The 18,147-nt window shown below is 42.2% G+C and overlaps 2 protein-coding genes across 7 annotated transcripts; one reads left to right on the forward strand and one right to left on the reverse strand.

Annotated features, from left to right (window-relative positions):
• Window positions 1–69: 69 nt before the first annotated feature.
• Window positions 70–4,868, forward strand: LOC120304412 (structure-specific endonuclease subunit slx1-like). 2 transcript variants are annotated; one of them, XM_039334918.1, is made up of 7 exons: window positions 70–155; window positions 745–951; window positions 1,523–1,574; window positions 2,233–2,562; window positions 2,988–3,121; window positions 3,382–3,469; window positions 3,746–4,868. In XM_039334918.1, the coding sequence occupies exons 2-7, from the start codon at window positions 779–781 to the stop codon at window positions 3,773–3,775; spliced, it is 807 nt and encodes a 268-aa protein (XP_039190852.1). In that variant the 5' UTR covers window positions 70–155; window positions 745–778; the 3' UTR covers window positions 3,776–4,868. The 2 variants fall into 2 exon arrangements, with proteins under 2 accessions (XP_039190852.1, XP_039190851.1); XM_039334917.1 differs by lacking the exon at window positions 70–155 and adding an exon at window positions 190–388.
• LOC120304411 (zinc finger and SCAN domain-containing protein 31-like) lies at window positions 4,330–17,477 on the reverse strand. Of its 5 annotated transcripts, XM_039334915.1 has the most exons (7): window positions 17,336–17,461; window positions 16,730–16,884; window positions 14,477–15,413; window positions 13,049–13,169; window positions 8,381–8,686; window positions 8,212–8,296; window positions 4,330–5,955 (listed from the first exon to the last, which is right to left on the reverse strand). In XM_039334915.1, the coding sequence occupies exons 3-7, from the start codon at window positions 15,287–15,289 to the stop codon at window positions 5,940–5,942; spliced, it is 1,341 nt and encodes a 446-aa protein (XP_039190849.1). In that variant the 5' UTR covers window positions 15,290–15,413; window positions 16,730–16,884; window positions 17,336–17,461; the 3' UTR covers window positions 4,330–5,939. The 5 variants fall into 5 exon arrangements, with proteins under 5 accessions (XP_039190849.1, XP_039190845.1, XP_039190847.1 ...); XM_039334911.1 differs by having other exon boundaries at window positions 8,212–8,686; window positions 17,336–17,462; XM_039334913.1 differs by lacking the exon at window positions 16,730–16,884 and having other exon boundaries at window positions 8,212–8,686; window positions 17,336–17,477.
• Window positions 17,478–18,147: the final 670 nt, after the last annotated feature.

Raw genomic sequence — 18,147 nt, forward strand, 5'->3', positions numbered from 1 at the left:
AGTTGTGGCACTGCATAGGTTTTTTCCCTCTGTGGGCGGGACATCTCTCTGCCTTCGCCAATAGAATGTAAGCAAAGTATCATTTGAAGAAACGGTCAGTAGAGCGGAGAGGAATATTGCTAGGCAACGGTCTACCGGCTGCTGTGGTCGCGAGGGTAGGCAGGTTCGAAAGGGGCGTGGCGACGAGAGCGGAGGAAGGCTGGGACTGGAAAAGTGCAGGGCGTAATGGGAAATGTCTGCTTATTGGGCGGGGTCGCTCTCAGCCGCCGCATCCGAAGGGGAAGGGGACTCTACTAAGTAGTAGAAGCCACTACCACTACTTAAGCTATATGCAGGATTAGGTTTGCATTTCAGGGTCTGGGTTGAACAGCAGGCAGAAATTCAACAGGTACTGTTTTTTCTCCACTTGGCAATGCAGAAATTTCAGTTTCGGATATTTTGGTGAAGAATTCCCTGTTGGTTGGCAAAATGCACATGCCTTCTTTCTGCTATGAAGATACAAAGGAGTCCGATTTGCGATTCACTATCTCGGAGAATTAGGGAAAATAACACAAGGGAGGGCTTAACTAAAATTCCAGCAGCAGCAGCCAGACGACTGTTAGCAAGGGATGCTGGGAATTGTAGTTCGAAAACATTTGTAAGCTATACTGATCCCGAGTTATCAGCCCTGTTGGATTCTGTTGATGGGTGGATACAGTTATGGGTGTTCAGCTTTTCTAACACTTGATTTCTTCTTTCATGTAGGTTTCTCCAGCCTGTTCCTCTCTTTGTGGAAGAAATGGTGGTGGAAATATGTGGCTTCTTTGGGGTATATCTACTATACTGCACCAACCCCCATTACCAGGGACGGATCTACATTGGCTTCACTGTCAATCCCGAACGACGCATAGACCAACACAATGGTGGAAAGCGGCGTGGTGGGGCCTGGAAGACAAGTGGACGTGGGCCATGGTAATTCAAGAGTGTGTAAAAGATACTGTGTTCGCAAATCTACCATGGGTTCCACATTTGTGAAGTGAAACTACAGCTTCTTCTCAGCCCCAACCAGATGTAGGGGGAAAACCTTGGGAAATTCCAGAGGAGTGTTTCCCAATTTTAGCCATTTTAAAATGTGGCCTTAAATACCAGCAGATATTCTGGGAGTTTGAAGTCCATATCTTACATTGGGTAAGGTTGGGAAACACTGCTCTATAGCAGAGGTCCCCAACCTTTTGGGCACCAGCGACTGGTTTCCTGGAGGTTTTTCCACGGACTGGAGAGTGCAGTTTTGTATGTTGCCTGTTGCTTGGGGCTTTGCTTTTTCTGTGGACCGGTTGCTGGCATGCTATGGCCCGGTACCAGTCCACAGACCGGGGGTTGGGGACCCCTGCTTTATAGGAAACTGTTTTTTTCACTATCTGGTTTTTCTCTTTTGTGATGAGATCTCAGTGAGGCCAAAAGTTCAGAAGGCTGGAACAGGAACTTTCTGGGACAAAATGTGTTGCTGTCCTTTTGGGCTTCATGCATTTCTCTCTTCTTGCAGGGACATGGTGTTGATTGTTCATGGTTTCCCCTCTGATGTGGCTGCTTTACGCGTAAGGCACTTTTCAGTAATTATTTTGTTTCTTCAGGATTCACAGAATATGGCAACCTAAAATGTGGTTAACTAGCTTGAGGTTCTGTGTGTTCACCAAACCTAGTTTGGGATTCAGTATGTTGTGAGAACCCAGCCAGTTGAATATAGGTAGTCTTTGACTTACAACCATTCATTTAGTGACTATTCAAAATTACAACAATACTGAAAAAAATAACTTAAAGCTAATCCTCACACTGCTGTTGCAGGAGTCACATGGTCATGTGATCAAAACTGGGCACTTGGCAACCAGCATGTATTTATGATGGTTGCAGTATCCCATAGTCATGTGATCACCATTTGCAATTTTCCCAACTGGCTTCCAACAAGCAAGGTCAATGTGAGAAGCTGGACTCCACTTAATGACTCCATGATTCACTTAACAACTGCAGTGATTTGCTTAACCATGGCAAAAAAAGTGATAAAATTTATGTGACTCACTTAACAACTGCCTTGTTTAGCAACAGTCCCAATTCTGGCTGTAAGTCGAAGATTACTTATGATTGAAAAAGCCATACTTAAACCATAAGAGTAGGTGGGCATATCTTCCCCTTCCGTTCATTCCTAAATTCCAGCAATCCCATTTGATTTAATCTCTCTTGTCTCTTCTTAATTTCCAGTTTGAGTGGGCCTGGCAGCATCCTCACTCCTCTCGCCGTCTCAACCATGTCGCCCGCCGCAAAACACGGGAGCGTCAGTTTGACTTCCGCTTGCGTGTCTTGGCCCACATGCTGCAAACTGCTCCCTGGTGCCGTCTGCCCCTCACCGTCCGATGGCTCAAGCAGGAGTACTGCCGAGAGTTCCCTCCAGGCTTGGAACCCCCCTTACACATGCCCATAGCCTTTGGGCCAGTTCGAGCTGTCAAAGACAGTAAGCATGATGAACCATTATCTCCCGAGGAACAAGTGGCGATCACAAAACATTGTAGTGTCTGTCTGAAGACCTTCCAGGTAACCGTCAGGGGTGCTGTTCTTTCCACAAACAGAAAGGCTAGAGCAGGGGTCTTCAAACTTGGGTCCTTTTATGACTTGTGGATTTCAACTCCCAGAATTCCTCAGCCAGGTACGCTGGCTGAGGAATTCGGGGAGTTGAAGTCCATAAGTCATAAAAGGGCCAAGTTTGAAGACCCCTGGGCTAGAGGTTAAGTGGATCCTAAGAGGCAAGTTTGCTCTGACAAAATGGGAGCTGAGCTTCTATAAGATGCCTCCTCTAAGGCAGAATTGGATTTGAACTGGAAGAAATAATTTTAACCAAGGAAGGGCGGGGAAGAACTGGACTTGAGATCAAAAGTGGCAGCAGCTAACCCTATATTTGTTTGGGGAGCAGCAGATTCCTCTGGACTGAAGTACACTCCTTCTCAAATTCCTCTCTGCAGGATGGGGACGAGGACATTCCCTTGCACTGTTTTCATTCAGCTTGTACCATGGCTGCTCATATGTTTTGCCTGTCTCGTCTTTTCCTGGAAAAGGAGCCTAATCATATCCTGCCCATTGAAGGGCAGTGCCCAGGGTGAGCAATTTCTTCTGTGCATTGGGGGGGGGGGGGATGTGGAGGTGTAGATGTTGGTATTCTGTCCTTGCACCTGTTTCCCAATTATTAGCTCCATTTATTTATTTATTGGCTTTTATCCCACCTTTATTACTTTTTAACTAGCTCAATGTGGTGAACATACCTAATATGCCTTCCTTCTCCTATTATCCCCACAAGAGTCTTTTATGCCTGATGTGAGACTAAAACTCACAATATCCTGGTTTCCCCCTTTTCCTCAGCTGCAAGAATCTTATCCTTTGGGGAGATCTGATTCGTCACCATAAAGGTTGCTATGGTAACTTAGAGGGTGATCCCTCCTCCTCTCAGGTAAAACTCTTTCTGTTATTCCTAGACTTGTGTGGTTTATCTTGAAATGTTTATTTCCTGAATTAAGTTCAGCAGTTTTATATCCTGATTTAATTGAAGCTTTGAATTCTGAGTTAATCTTTTCTTCTTTGGATCAATATTTTTCCTCTCTTCACTGTTGATAATAATTTTGGCTATAGCTTAGCAAACTGATACTTTATCTTCTTTATTTTTCCTATATATATTGTACCTGCTTCACTTATGTCTTCACCCAATATAATTACTTTTATGCTGCAGAAGCACTGGGCTGATGAACTGCAACCGTGAGGGAGGAGACCTTTAAAAAGTGACCAGGATCTATTTCCTCGCTGAGAGTGGATCAGCGGATCTCAGCATGGTGCACAGTTCAGTTTCTCTTAGTCTGATGTCCAAAAGTCTAGAAAACAGCTAAGTAAGGCTGGGTTTTCTGCTCATGTTTCCCACTCCAGAATCATGTAACAAAATAATGTTTAATGTTATTAAGTGGAATAATTAAATTGAAGGACCTGGATGTTTATGGATTGAGAGACAGGAATCACGCTCAATAAACTTAAAATGAGCATGTAAATAATATAGCTATTGTTTTATATTGTATATATAGTGCATTGAATGCTTCAGTGGATTGTAAAAAAAGACACTCTTTGGAATGCAGAGAGAGATTCTTGAGAAAACACATTTCTGATTGTATATGGTCTTTTTCTCATTTATGCAAAGCATTTAACAAACACTTTCAGTAATTCTTACAACTTTCTTTTTGGCATTAACCAAATATTGCAGATGAGAGGACTGAATAGTAGCTTGCCTAAAACCTCTAAATTAATGAATTAAAAATCCATCAGTTGAACCATCAAGGTAGAATGTTTTTAATGAAGTTAACTGACATGAGTCTTTGTTGATTATGATAGTGTACAAAATAAACTTGAAAATTTGTATCATAAAGATAGCAGTTATCTCATATATGCTAAAAAGGCAGCCATAGAAACTGAAGAATATATAAAAGATCATTCCTAGAAAATAAATATTCCCCGCATAATGGCCACATGATCAAACCATAAGATTTGGAGTTATTCCAGATTTTATCTGTGGTGTACTGTTTTTAAAAAGGATCCAGCTTTGGAGAAAAGTCAATTTTTTTCCTCTGAAAAAATTGGGAGATTTTTAATTAGAATATGATTTTAAGAGCCTGAAAAGCCAAAATGATTTGACAATATATTAGAACAGATGTTTGTCTTTGTGAAAATTAATTTATGAATTCTGTAATCAAGTGTCTTTAAGCAGTTTTCAGACTGTTTGTAAAAAGGGAAAACAACTTATTATGTAAACAAATGTTGCACTGGTTTTCTACTGTACAGAATAAAAAATGAATCGTTAAATAGCCAAATCAGTTTCACTTTACATTATTCCAGCATGGCCAGTTGTGAGGAAGGCTGAGAGCTGTCTTCAGCAGCCACTGGAAGGCCAGTTTTCTGACCTTGCAGTAAAAGTGTGATTTCCGCTAAGAACTTACCAGAGAGCAATATAAAAATCCATCACAGCAAGCACAACATACAATGAGACCACTTTGTTTTGTGTTTTCCTATCTGGCCTTCCCTCCCCAAATTGCACTGCCAAACGTATACCTACATCTAAGCAGTCTGAGGCGCAAAAGGACTGAAGTCTCCATGATGGGAACACATTCTGGATATAAATTTGCGTTTAAGAGCATACCAGGCCAGTGCTTCTTGATCAATCAATCAGTCTTGCCTCTAGCTTTAAAACATGGAATTTCTTTTATTCTGAGTTAACCCATCTCTTCATGGGTTAAATCTGTGGACTGCCTCCCAAAATAGTTGGCAAGTATCATTTTGCCAGCCTGCTCCATTACTAGAAGATGTTTTGCCTTTAAATCTTACTTCCTGAATGAGCCTCATTTGTTTTGGGCATCGGTACAGCAAAGCAGGGAAAAGGATTTTTCTGATTTCACAAGGCTTTAGCTGATACAAAAATACTGATCAAAATTAGCTATTTTCCCAGGAGTATTCACTCATCTATACTAAGGGTTGAATCAGTGACGTGATGGAAATACTCACTTCTAGCCAGCAAGCGGTCCAAAAATTCGAAATAAATAAACAAGAACTCAGTCTCCTCACTCCCATTCTGGATCAAATAAAATGTGGATGAATAGTTTTGACTTGGATGAAGTCTATCTTCACTGAATGGCATAAATATGTACAGATTTTCCTTTGCACTCTCAACAGAGTTGATTCGATTCCCCTGAGAGCTGTGTGTGTCCTTAGACACATTTTGTTCATATTCAAGATGTGGACAAAGAGCAAATAGACATTATTCCACACCACTCCCACACCTGGTCTGGATTCCAAGCCCTGCAGGACACAAACCAAACTACCTTTATTCCCCCGTTGTACAGGACTTCTCAATCTGTTGCACAAATTGGAAGCAGTAGATCCTTTTGTCAAGATCTTCCTTGGCTGCAAACGAAGTGGAACACAGATTATCAGAATAATAAGAAAATCAAGACCGGTCCTCTTTCAAATGAGCCATAATTTAAGATGAAATTGGACAGTCTTTAACATTTAGAAAAGGATTGAAGAGGACATTCAAAAAAAAAAAAAAGATCCAGCCCCTTAAAACAAAAGTGAAAAATCAGCTTGCATGTCATTCACTCATATACATTCCAAAGTATTATCTAGTACAGATAGTCCTTGATTTATAGTGACTCTTCAAAGTTGTGATGAACCCTCCAAAAGATACTTCAACCCAGTTTTGAAGTTCTGACATCGGGTTCCCCCTCCTGTGATCACATGACTGGATTTATGGCTGTTTATAGCACCCATGGTCACATGACTGTAATTTACGATGTTTTTGCTGGAAACTGCCATTTCTGTTTTTTGACAAAACCTGCCCCATAGCAAATGGGTATGCTTAAAGACTATGGTGTTTGTTTCACAACCATATAAAAAAAGATAGTAAAATTGAGTCTTGACACATGGTGACTTGCTTTACCACGATAACTTACAACCATAATCACCAGGTTCAATCATGGTTGTAATTTGTGACTACCTTTTCCTATTAGGTCTTTAACCAGATGCTCTGAAACAGACATGTCCTGTCAAACTCGCGACATCACATGACGTCGCACGACATATCGTGACTGTTTTGCCATTGCCAGCAATGGGGTGGGCGCGACTCCCACATGACGCATCCGGTCCACGGGCCGGCAGTTTGACACCCCTGCTCTAAAAGCTCATCTGTTCTGATTCTAAAGATGCCAGAGGGTGAAACTAGGATGCAGAACTCATTTTTGAAGAAAAAAGAAAAGCCGTTTTTTTTTCTCCTTCACCATATTTTTAACACAGACTGCTATTAACCCAGGTTTATAGATAGATCTGGCAGCATGTAATCATGCTAACTAGGTCTAATGCCACCATTTGGGGAAATATGGATTTCCTAACCTCTTCTTTTTGGTTTTGCTCAGCATCCATGATCCTTGTACATAGAAAGCACTTGTAAGGTTCCTTTTGATCAAGGGGTCCTTCTCCATTAGCTAACCAGACAGCAGGCAAATATGGAGGTTTGGCCACAGCAGCTAATCTCTCTTGGGGGGGGGGGCAACTACTTTGATTGACAGACCATAGCAGCAAATTTTGTAATATTTTGTCTTATATTTCCAGTTCTGTTCGTCACATATTGTTTCCTTGCAAGATTAACTGGTTTAATATGTTGTACATACAAATAAGCCAAATAAGTGTGTTAATCAGTCACAGCTCCTGTGTCCAATGAGGCTGATTTCTGGGTAAGTACACAAAAAGACACTCAAGAGTAAGACTGACTGATTATAGAGGAATTTACCTTCCTCTTTAATCAGACAACAGTCCCTGTCTCTCTTTTGTCTCCTTAAAAAGGAGCAGGAATCCTGTAGCCCTCTAGGTATTGCTGATTTCTACTGCCAGCATCCCTCACCTAGGTTATCCTAGGACTGTAGTTTGGGAAATTCTTGACATTCCCGTATTCCACACTTGTTTTTCATTGGGCGTTTGTTTCAATCTCCACCTGATGGGACCTTTGTAGCGCCAATGAAAATGTTTTTTCTCCATCCTAATTAGTACAGCCTACCTCCTTTCTCTGCAATCTGAACATTCATTATTACAGTTATTTCTCAACCTTAATACAAATGGACCTCAACTGCCTAGGGAATTCTAGGAGTTGAAGTTCACATATGTGAAAGTTGCCAAGGTTGAGAAACACTGATTTATAATGATCCCTTAAGAAGGAAATGTCAATAAAGATTTACCAGGCTATGCTCCTAGGTCAGTGGCCCCCAACCTTTTTGGCACCAGTGACTGGTTCCATGGAGAGAGGTTTTACCGTGGACCGGAGGGGGCAGGGTTTCACGTGCTGCTTGCATCCCACGGATGGGGCTTTGCTTGTCTCCACAGCCCCATTTCTGGCATGCCAAAGCCCGATACCGGTCCATGGCCCAGGTTCTGGGGATCCCTGTTCTAAGTAATATGACGTTACCTAGCCTAGTGACGAAACATTCGGAAACTAAACAAGTCCGGAGAACAAACTACCACCACCGTGCTCCTCCTGCCCACATTTCCTTTCAACCCGCATATCTATTATTTCTTTCTTAATTTTAGCTGTTGCTTTTACTCCCAAGAACCCAAGATGGCCTACACAGGGGATTTAGTGAATTGCGAGTCTCCCAATCACACAGTACCTACCACGAGTGGCGTCTCTGGTGATTCACAACATGTGAACGGCGTGTGAACCTCTTTCCGCAGTACGTGCACTGGTGAGGCTTCTCTCCTGAATGAATGAGGAGATGTTTTGTGAGGGTTGTGTTCCGGTTGAAGCTATTCCCACATTCTGGACATTGATACGGTTTCTCACCCGTGTGGATCCTTTCGTGCCTGATGAGATCCCACTTTTTCCGAAACCTTTTCCCACACTCCTTACACAGATGTCGTTTCATTTCGAGGTCAGCCGGGACTCCCCCAAACACTTCATCCTTCATCATCCTTGTGGAAAGGCTGCCTTTCTGTGATCTTTCTGAATCACACTTGCTTACGTGAGATCTTCTGGGGCTGCCTTTTGGGAAAAGGACCTCTCCAAATTCTGGAGACCTCCATCCTCGTTCCTCTGCCTCCAACTCTCCTTGGTGCATATCCTTTGCCCCCATTCTGGCAAAATTGTCTTCTGATTGAAGAAAGACAAGCGATAGGAAAGACCAAAATTTTACAGTTGCTATGTTCGGTTTACCAAGGTATGTAGTACAGGTAATTATTGACTTACAATTGTTCAAAGTTACAACAGCACGGAAAAAAGTGACTTGTGACTATTTTTCATGCTTACAAGCAATGCAGCATCCCCATGGTCATGTAATCAGAATTCAGATGCTTGGCAACTAGCATGTATTTATGATGGTTGCAGTGTCCTGGGGTCATGTGATCAGCTTTTGTGACCTTCTAACAAAGTTAATGGGGAAGCCAGATTCACTTGACAACCGTGTTACTAGTTTAACAATTGCAGTGATTCACTTAAAAACTGTGGCAAGAAAGTCGTACAATGGGCCAAAACTCACTTAGAAGCTGTCTCGCTTTGTAAAAGAAATGGGACTCAATTGTGATTGTAAGTCAAGGCCCCTTGAATGCGGCGTGCCACAGGGGTCGGTCCTCTCTCCCCTATTTAACATTTATATGAAGCCGCTGGGTGAGATCATCAGATAGCACGGGGTGAGGTTTCATCAGTATGCTGATGATACCCAGTTATATATCTCCTCCCCAAGCTCTCTCAGTGAAGCGGCCGATGTGATGGGCCATTGCCTTGAAGCCGTGACGGTCTGGATGGGGGTTAACAGACTCAGGCTCAATCCTGACAAGACCAAGTGGCTTTGGATGTTGCCTCCCAAGGATCATGTCGACTGTCCAGTGTTGACTCTTGCGGGGGAAAATACCCCCTTCGGAGCGGGTTCGCAACTCGGGTGTCCTCCTTGATCCACAGCTGAATTTGGAACATCAATTGACGGCTGTGGCTGGGAGGACCTTTGCACAAGTTCGCCTGTTGCACCAATTGCGACCCTACCTGGACCGGGAGGCTCTCCTTACAGTCACTCACGCCCTTGTCACCTCATGTTTGGACTACTGCAACGCGCTCTACATGGGGCTACCCTTGAAAAGTATTCGGAGACTGCAGTTGGTCCAGAATGCAGCTGCGCGAGTGATAGTGGGTACTCCTCGATACACCCACGTTACACCTATCCTCCGTGAGCTGCACTGGTTGCCTATTGGTCTCCGGGTCCAATTCAAGGTGTTGGTCATTACCTTTAAAGCCCTATATGGCTCAGGGCCAGGCTATTGCGAGACCGCCTACTACCTCATAGTTCCCTACGTCCGGTTAGATCCCACAGGCTGGGCCTCCTTCAGGCCCCGTCGGCCAAGCAGTGCCATTTGGCGGGGCCGCGGAGGAGGGCCTTCTCTGTGATGGCGCCCACGCTTTGGAATCAGCTCCCCCCGGAGATTAGGACCGCTCCCACCCTGTTGGTCTTCCGTAAGCTACTTAAGACCTGGCTTTTCCGGCAGGCCTGGGGTTTATAAAACCTTACCCCTGGATGATTGTTTTTGTATTGTTGTTTTGTTATGTTTTATGTGTTTTTTATTGTTAGCTGCCCAGAGTCCTTCGGGAGTGGGGCGGCTTATAAATTTTAAAAATAAAAATAAAAAATAAAATAATACCTGTAATAGTATTATATCTGTGGAATATCATTTCAGCTAATCAGAATGATATACGTTGTTCTGGCAGATGATACGATTCCTAAAATAAGTAAGTTGTGGCCCTTGTGTTAAATTCAGCATACTGGGAAGCTCAACTTTACATTGCTTATACATAAAATCATTTTAAAAAATAAGGGCAGCATTGAACAATTTAAGTTGTTTCACATTCCACACTGGGATGTCAAACTTAAAAACAGTCAGGAGGTCCCTATTCCTCATCCAATGCTTTATATCAAATTTGTCCTTTTTCAAGAACAAGGCTTTTTTTCTTCATTTTGGTGTAATTTTATCCTTAATGTTCATTTCACTTCCATTCCATTGTCTTACCTTCAATGATTTCACTGCCATTCAGCCTGAATGGGTAGAGAAGCAGTCCCACTTTTATGCTTCAAGATGGATTGATTTTTTCCCCCCTTTTTGGGGTTGTATATCCCAAACCCTCTCTGGAAATCTTAAAGTCATCACAAAGTTTACCTATCCAGAGCCCTTTGGATGTTTTGCATTAAAAACCAGGTGGGAGAATTTTATTAGAGATGAGGGCCAGACTTTCCCTCGATATTCTCATGTAATTTTTTCCTTTAATTGCTCTTCGCTCTTGCTTAACACAGGTAGTCCTCAACTTAAGCCCAACATTTTTGTTGCTGAGACATTTGTTAAGTGAGTTTTGCCCCATTTTAAGACCCTTCTTGCCACAGTTGTTAAGTGAATCACTGCAGTTGTTAAGTTAGTGACACGGTTGTTAAGTAAACCTGTTGCCCCATTGACTTTGCTTGTCAGGAGTCGCAAAACACTGCAACCATCATAAATATAAGCCAGTTGCCAAGCATCCAAATTTTGATCACGTGATCTCAGGGATGGCGCATGGTTGTGTGAAAAATGATCGTTAAGTCACTTTTTTCCAGTCCCATTGTAATTTTGAACAGTCACTAAATGAACTGTTGTAAATCAAGGACTACCTGTACTAGCAGTCAACTGCTTTATTCCTTAAAAGCAAGGTTACCTTTTAAATTTTTTTGTAGGATAGAGTCAGATACATATAAATAGTCCTTGACTAATGATCGTAATTGGGACCAGAATCTCCACTGCAAAACAAGGTGATTAAGTGAAGAGTGGCCAATTTTACTATCTGTTTTGCCATGGTTATTAAGCAAATCACTATTATTGTTAAAGGAATGACACAATTATTAAGCAAATCTGGCATCTCCCGCTGATGGCTTAATAATAATAGTAAAGTTGGAAGGGACCTTGGAGGTCATTTAGTCCAACCCCCTGCTCAGGCAGGAAACCCTACACCATTTTGGACAAATGGCTGTCCAGTCTCTTCTTAAAAACTTCCAGTGTTGGAGCATTTACTGCTTCTGGAGGCAGGTTGTTCCACTGATTAATTGTTCTCAATGTCAGGAAGTTTCTCCTTAGTTCTAGGTTGCTTCTCTCCTTGATTAGTTTCCACCCGTTGCTTCTTGTCCTGCCTTCAGGTGCTTTGGAAAATAGCTTAATTCCCTCTTCTTTATGGCAGCCCCTGAGATATTGGAATACTGCTATCATGTCCCCCCTTGTCATTCTCTTCGTTAAACTAGACATACCCAATTCTAGCAACCGTTCCTTATATGTTTTAGCCTCCAGTCCCCTAATCATCTTTGTTGCTCTTCTCTGTACTCTTTCTAGAGTCTCAACATCTTTTTTACATCGTGGTGACCAAAACTGGATGCAGTATTCCAAGTGTGGCCTTACCAAGGCATTGTAGAGTGGCATTAATACTTCACGTGATCTTGATTCTATCCCTCTGTTAATGCAGCCTAGTACTGTGTTGGCCTTTTTGGCAGCTGCAGCACACTGCTGGCTCATATTTAGGTGATTGTCTACTAGGACTCCGAGGTCCGAGCTTGTCAGGAGCCAACTGGGAAGGCTGCAAATGCACATGACTCCAGAATGCTGCAATTGTTGTAAACACATACTGGTTGCCAAGCCTCCAAATTTTGATTACATGACTATAGGAATGCTGTGATGGTCATAAGAGTGAGGACCGGTCATAAGACACTTTTTCAGTGCCATCGTAACTTGTGAACGGCTGCTGAACGAATGATTCTACGTCGAAGACTACCTGTACTGAGTCACATTTTTTAATCCATTCCTTTTCTCAGAAGGTTTAAGAGAAGAAATTAATCGAGGATCCAAGTTAAGGGTTAACAGAAACCAGACTGTAATACTGTAGTGTAAAATGCACATAATTAAAAAATCAGCAGCAAATATTTTCTTTCTGAAAAACCTTCATTATGATTACTTTGCAAGCAATCTCCCTTTTTTATAAGAAGAAGAAAGCTAATTATATTTATGTCAATTATTTCAAGTCTCTGAATAATCAGATTGAATGTCCTGTCTTTGTAAATAAATGGAAGGCTGCTTTAAGTAACATGAAATTCATTTCCTGTTATATTAGAAATTGCATAGGAATTTTTTGGGTAATATCTACAATATTTGGAAATTATAAAGACATCAAGAATCATAATTTTGGAAGCATGGAGAAATAACAGAACAGGGCTTGGCTTGCAGCAGTGGGTTGCTGAAATGTGCTGTTAGTAAGTCTCTGTTTTGTTTTGTTTTTTTCAACAAAGAGGCAATGAAGAATTTTGAGCAATATGGTCAAATCTTTTTGGAATTATTTTGTTCAAACTTAATTTTTCAAGGCTTCTTCTTTTTTATGATAATCATTGAGCATTGCATTATGTAGTAACACTGTTGAACATATAGTTTTCTTTTGATATATAGTTTAATAAAATAAAACAGTTACCTTGAGAAATACTATTTTCAGTGTCAACCTGTTTGTTTTCTTTGTGGAGATGTTTTGCTTCTGACTGGGCCTGATCTACAGTGGGAGAATTAACTATCACCATCTCAATTGGCACAGTTACCTGAAACAAAGATAAAGAGACATGATTAGAGTAGCTAATCCAAGGATAGGATATGTTAAGAGTTGTGGGCATGTGTGCTGGATACAAGGGATAGGGTTTTGAAACTGATGCTGAGTGCAGAACTTTTCACACTAATTTGACATGCTAAGTCAAGTTTCTAGTCTTTATTGATGCGCAAAGAAAAGCATTGCCCATATATATAACAAAATTAAAACTAGGCAGAGAAGATGGGATCTGCAGCATAGTATGTGATTCCTCAATAATCAAAACAAATGAATAGTGATTGCTGTAACAGGCACTACAATCACACCAAACAATGCAGATAGTTTGCTGAACAATTCCTCCCACAACCTACCCAACTTGGCTCATTTACACATAGAAATGGTATATATATCTACAGCTTTACAGTAGAGTCATCAGCATGGAAATACATACTGGTTTGTCTAGTATCTTCCAACCAATCATAACTGATTACAAACAGAATCAGAGTTAATTTCAAAGATTTGGTTTGCCCTTCCCATTTGTTTGACACATGCTGCTTTTTGAATTGGATAGGCAATTTTCTTCATAATTTGTATGCATATAGATAAGTCTGTGTGTATCTTTGGGTGTGTATACTCTTTTTCAGAAGAGTCTTATAAGAAACCATAATTTATTATACACCTTTTGCAATAGGGTTAGTCCTCGAATTATGACTGTAATGGAGCCTGCCCTTCAGTCATACACTTATGATGGTTCTAAATCTGATCTTATAACCTTTTTTGTGGCAGTCATTAAGTGAACCAACAGTTTCACTATGAGCAGTTTTGCCAAAAACTGTATGTAAATGCCAGTGTTTGGCAAAACTGTCATAAAATGCAAATATGGCCCAGTTGCTTAGTGTGCAACATGACAGGGGGGAGGATCAAATCTGCATTGTAAGTATCCCCAGGTAGTTCCTTCGGAACTTGGAACAGTTGTTAAGCAACCTGTTGTAAGTTGATGGTTTCGGGGTGTACTAATTGCCTAATTCTTTAGCAGCTTACAAAGGCTAAAACAATATCCATTTCTTCATATTAGCATGTGCGTGTATGTATGTATACACTTTATGCATGCATATGTATAATTTTTTTAAAAAATCTCCTATAACCCGAACTTTATTCCTGAACTTCATGAAGTTTTCCAAGCAAGAGATCAGGAGTGGTCTGTTATTGCCTTTTTCTAGGCTGTTGTTTTCAACTTACAGCCCTGACTTTTCTTGGTCTCCCATGGCAGCAAAATACATTTTCCCTTTTGCCTATCCTGGAGTGTCCTCCATCCTTCCTCACCTGTTGGGCCCACTTCTCCGTCTCCTGCTGCTCCTGCAGATACTCCTCTGCCAAGGCGACTGCTCGATCGCACGTCTCTGGGCTGCGCTCCCTAATCCAGTCCTGCATTTCCTGTGGAAGGATGACAAGGAACTGCTCCAAGATAAGCAGATCCAGGATTTGCTCCTTGCTCTGGCCTTCGGGCTTCAGCCAGCGGTGACAGAGCTCCTGCAGTTGCTGATATGCCATCCGAGGCCCATCGGCAGCCAGGTAGCAGAAATGCCTGAAACGCTGGCGGTGCGCCTCAATGGCGAGGTAGTCATCCAGCCTCAAAATGGCCACCTTCACCTTCCCATAGTCAGCTTTGTCTTTTGCATCCAGGCTGAAATAGACCTGCTGAGCTTGTCCGCTAAGGACTGGCACAAGACGAGTCACCCACTCTTCCCGTGGCCATTGGGAAGCATCTGCCACACGCTCAAAAGTGGCCAAGTAGGCCTCAGTGCTGCCCCCTTGAATCAAAGGAGGCAGCTGCAGGCTGTCCCAGACAGGAGTGGTGAAGGGAGCAGGCACCACCTCTAGCACTCTTTGCCACTGACATTCCCAACTTTGCGGTGGCTCTTCTGCCAGTTCCTGCTTCACCCTGGATGCCGCTCTTGTGAAATCTTCACTGGTTTCAGATGGAATGGTGGCAAGGCCTTTTCCCTCTCCCTCTTTTGCACTGTCATCTGCTTGGCAGGGAATTTCCATTTTCACTGGGACCTGCAAGGGACATTTCATGTCCTCTATCTCTTTTGAAAGAGCAGCCATGTTGTTTGGGTGTTGCTGTGCAGCCATTTTGTGGCCCAAGGAGCTGCCAACGGACCAGCTGGGTCTCTGCTGCAGCCTCTCTCAAAGCGCTCTGGGGCCAGACTTCGGCAGGGGCTAGTGAAATCTGTAACAAGGCAGTCTGGGCATATTCCTGTCAGAAAAAAATGGGAGACTGATAGTTTTTTTTTTTTTCAAAAGTCTTTTAAAGTAACATTATTTTCAGTTTATGCCACCAAATTTTCTTGGTTACTGTTTTGTTTAAAGTTTGCATTATAACTTTGATGTAATGCTTTGCCGTCAACATTCTCTCCATATCTTTTTTTTTAATGCCGCTTGAATGTATTAGGTAAGATTTATTCATAATCACTTCTCAGGTGAAAATTTGCAGCTGCCATCGTTACCATTAAGGCAGTGTTGGTTAGAAAAGACTTGGGGGGGGGGGAATAACCATAAACACTAACAAATTTATACAGCCTTTTAATTAGTCCCAATGTAATAGCCATTCATCAAAGCTATCAGATACAGTCCCTTAGGTGCTCTGACTACACACATAAATAAAACTGCAGCTAGGTGAAATTTATCTGATTACCTTCTTAGCACAAGCACAAAAATACTAAACCTAGTGAAGAATGAGCTGCAAATGAAAGAGAAAACATATAGTAATATTGTAGATAGGTCTCATACTTTAAAAAATGCAAATAAGGATTTAGGGCACCAAAGATAATGCTGCTGGCTTTCTCTTTGCAGGGATACAGTCTCTTCTGTCGCTTTGTTCTGCTTCCCATTTATTCTTTTTGTCTTTTTTTAAAATCAACAATCCATGAGGTTATCCATAAAGAATGAGGTCAGTTCCCTGCCCCAAAGCTCTTACAATCTAAAAATGAGGAGGGAAAGAACTAGGAAAAGAAACAGTACAAGAAAACAATAAGAAGTTATTTCAAATGTAGATATATGATCTTAGCTATATGAGTTAGGGGAGGAGGGTCTTGTCCCAAAGCTTTTGGAAGAGCAGAAGAAAGATAAGTATTCTGGGATGCAGATCCTGTCACAAGGCAGAAAAGGTGAAAACATCTGAAATAACACAAGACAGGCACATCTTGAGAGAAAGGGAAGGAATACTGACAATCGAAGATTACACTATTTAATTATAATTATAATAATAATAAACTGCCACACCCTCTTTTCCATGCAAAAATGAAAGAAAAAAATGCAACATGATTTTTAGGGCCACGAAATACACAAGGAAAGCAGAAAACAAAATAAACTGGAGGCTCGTGAAGGTTATATCACGACCATTGCCAGCTACCATTAGCCCCGGGCTGGCTAACGAAGTGGGCCGAGATCACCGTCCCGAGTCTTCCTCCGATACAGACACGATCCTTTTAGCAAGACAGTTTTGGGAGGAGAGGGGTTAAATAGGGAAACCCCCCCTCCCAAAGTGTCAGTGGAAAGACCCTGCTGGCTCACCTTTCGCTTTCATGCAGTCTACCTCGCGCTTCCCTCTCGCCTCCGAATGCAGCGGAAGAGCGGACTGCACCACTTCAGGACACGAATGGGGAAGCGCACACTTTTCAACGCTCGCGCTGCCAAAACAGCTTGCCAGTCTCCCTGCAAGCAGAAGACTAACCCAACAAGGAGAGAAAGCGAGGTGGAAACCTTTGATTTCCGGCCGTGGCGATGCTCGACTTGCAGGGAACTTTTTTGGGTTGGTTTTCAAAGCAAAAGCAAGCCAGCATCTTCCACCTGCAGACTTGCACTGTATAGCATGGTTCTTCCCCCCCCTCCCCAAACCCGCCTAAAACTAGCGCAAATCAACCTAGGAAGACCCGAATCTTTCGTGCACGCCCTTTCAAGGGTTGGAAAGACACGCGTGCATTTATCAGGGCAAGCCACAAAGCAACTTCTGGTGGGCCCGCTCGGCCCCCCAAAAGGTGACCCTCCCGCGATCCAAAAAAGCCTTCCGATCCCAAGAACCACGTGGCTGGTGGAGGGAGGCAAAGCGAGGCATCTTCCTAGTTTCTCCAGCCCGCTTCACCTCTGGCTTTCGTCCCTTTCTCCTTGCCCGGGACTCACCGCTATGCGACTCTTCTCGAGGAAATAAAGGGGATCAAATCGAAGGCCACGTTCCATTTCTTTCCATCTTTGGACGGAACGGGAAAGCGTGGTCGCATCTTATATCCCCTCCCTTTGGATGGCGCTCGCTGAGCCACTCTAGGAGCTTGGCTGTGGCGTTTATTTTTTTTAACCCTTTCGTGATGGCGATAGACTGCACTATAAAGCTGTTTTTTTCAACCTTGACCGCATAAAAATGTGTGAACTTACTTTCAGCTGGCTGGGGAATTCTGGGAGTTGAAGTTCACACGTATTAATACGGCCAAGTTTGAAAAACTCTTGATATGAACCTTCACGAAGTGTGTGGCCAAAGTAACCAAGGTGTTCATGACTCAGTAACTTAATGATTTAAGAAACTTAGGACAGCACAAGTGAAATGGTCTCTGGCTGATGCCTTCGGATTCAGCTGTACTGTAACACTCAACCTGAAGGAGTTCTATGGCTATTTGGGGATGGTGGGGGAGAGTTCTTAAAAATACATATTAAATATTACCATTGAATATTAGGAATGAATGCAAACTAAAAAGTAAAAAGAATGGAAAGAAAAATAGAAAAGAAAGAAAAATAATAAAAGAAAAATAAGTAAAGAAATGATTTCTTCCTTCATAACAAGTATATGCATTTTAGTAACTTATCACCTTCTCTTAAAATACAACAAATTATAACTTCTTCCCATATCATTTGTAAGCAAATGTAAAGGTGGCCATTTGATCCCAGTTAGTAAAAGTCCAGTAAAGGTAACCAGAGATAACATTCTAATTTAACCTTGATCA

This window comes from Crotalus tigris, unplaced genomic scaffold, assembly GCF_016545835.1.
Source record: "Crotalus tigris isolate CLP2741 ecotype Arizona unplaced genomic scaffold, ASM1654583v1 scf7180000017639.5415321, whole genome shotgun sequence".
NCBI lineage: Eukaryota > Metazoa > Chordata > Lepidosauria > Squamata > Viperidae > Crotalus > Crotalus tigris.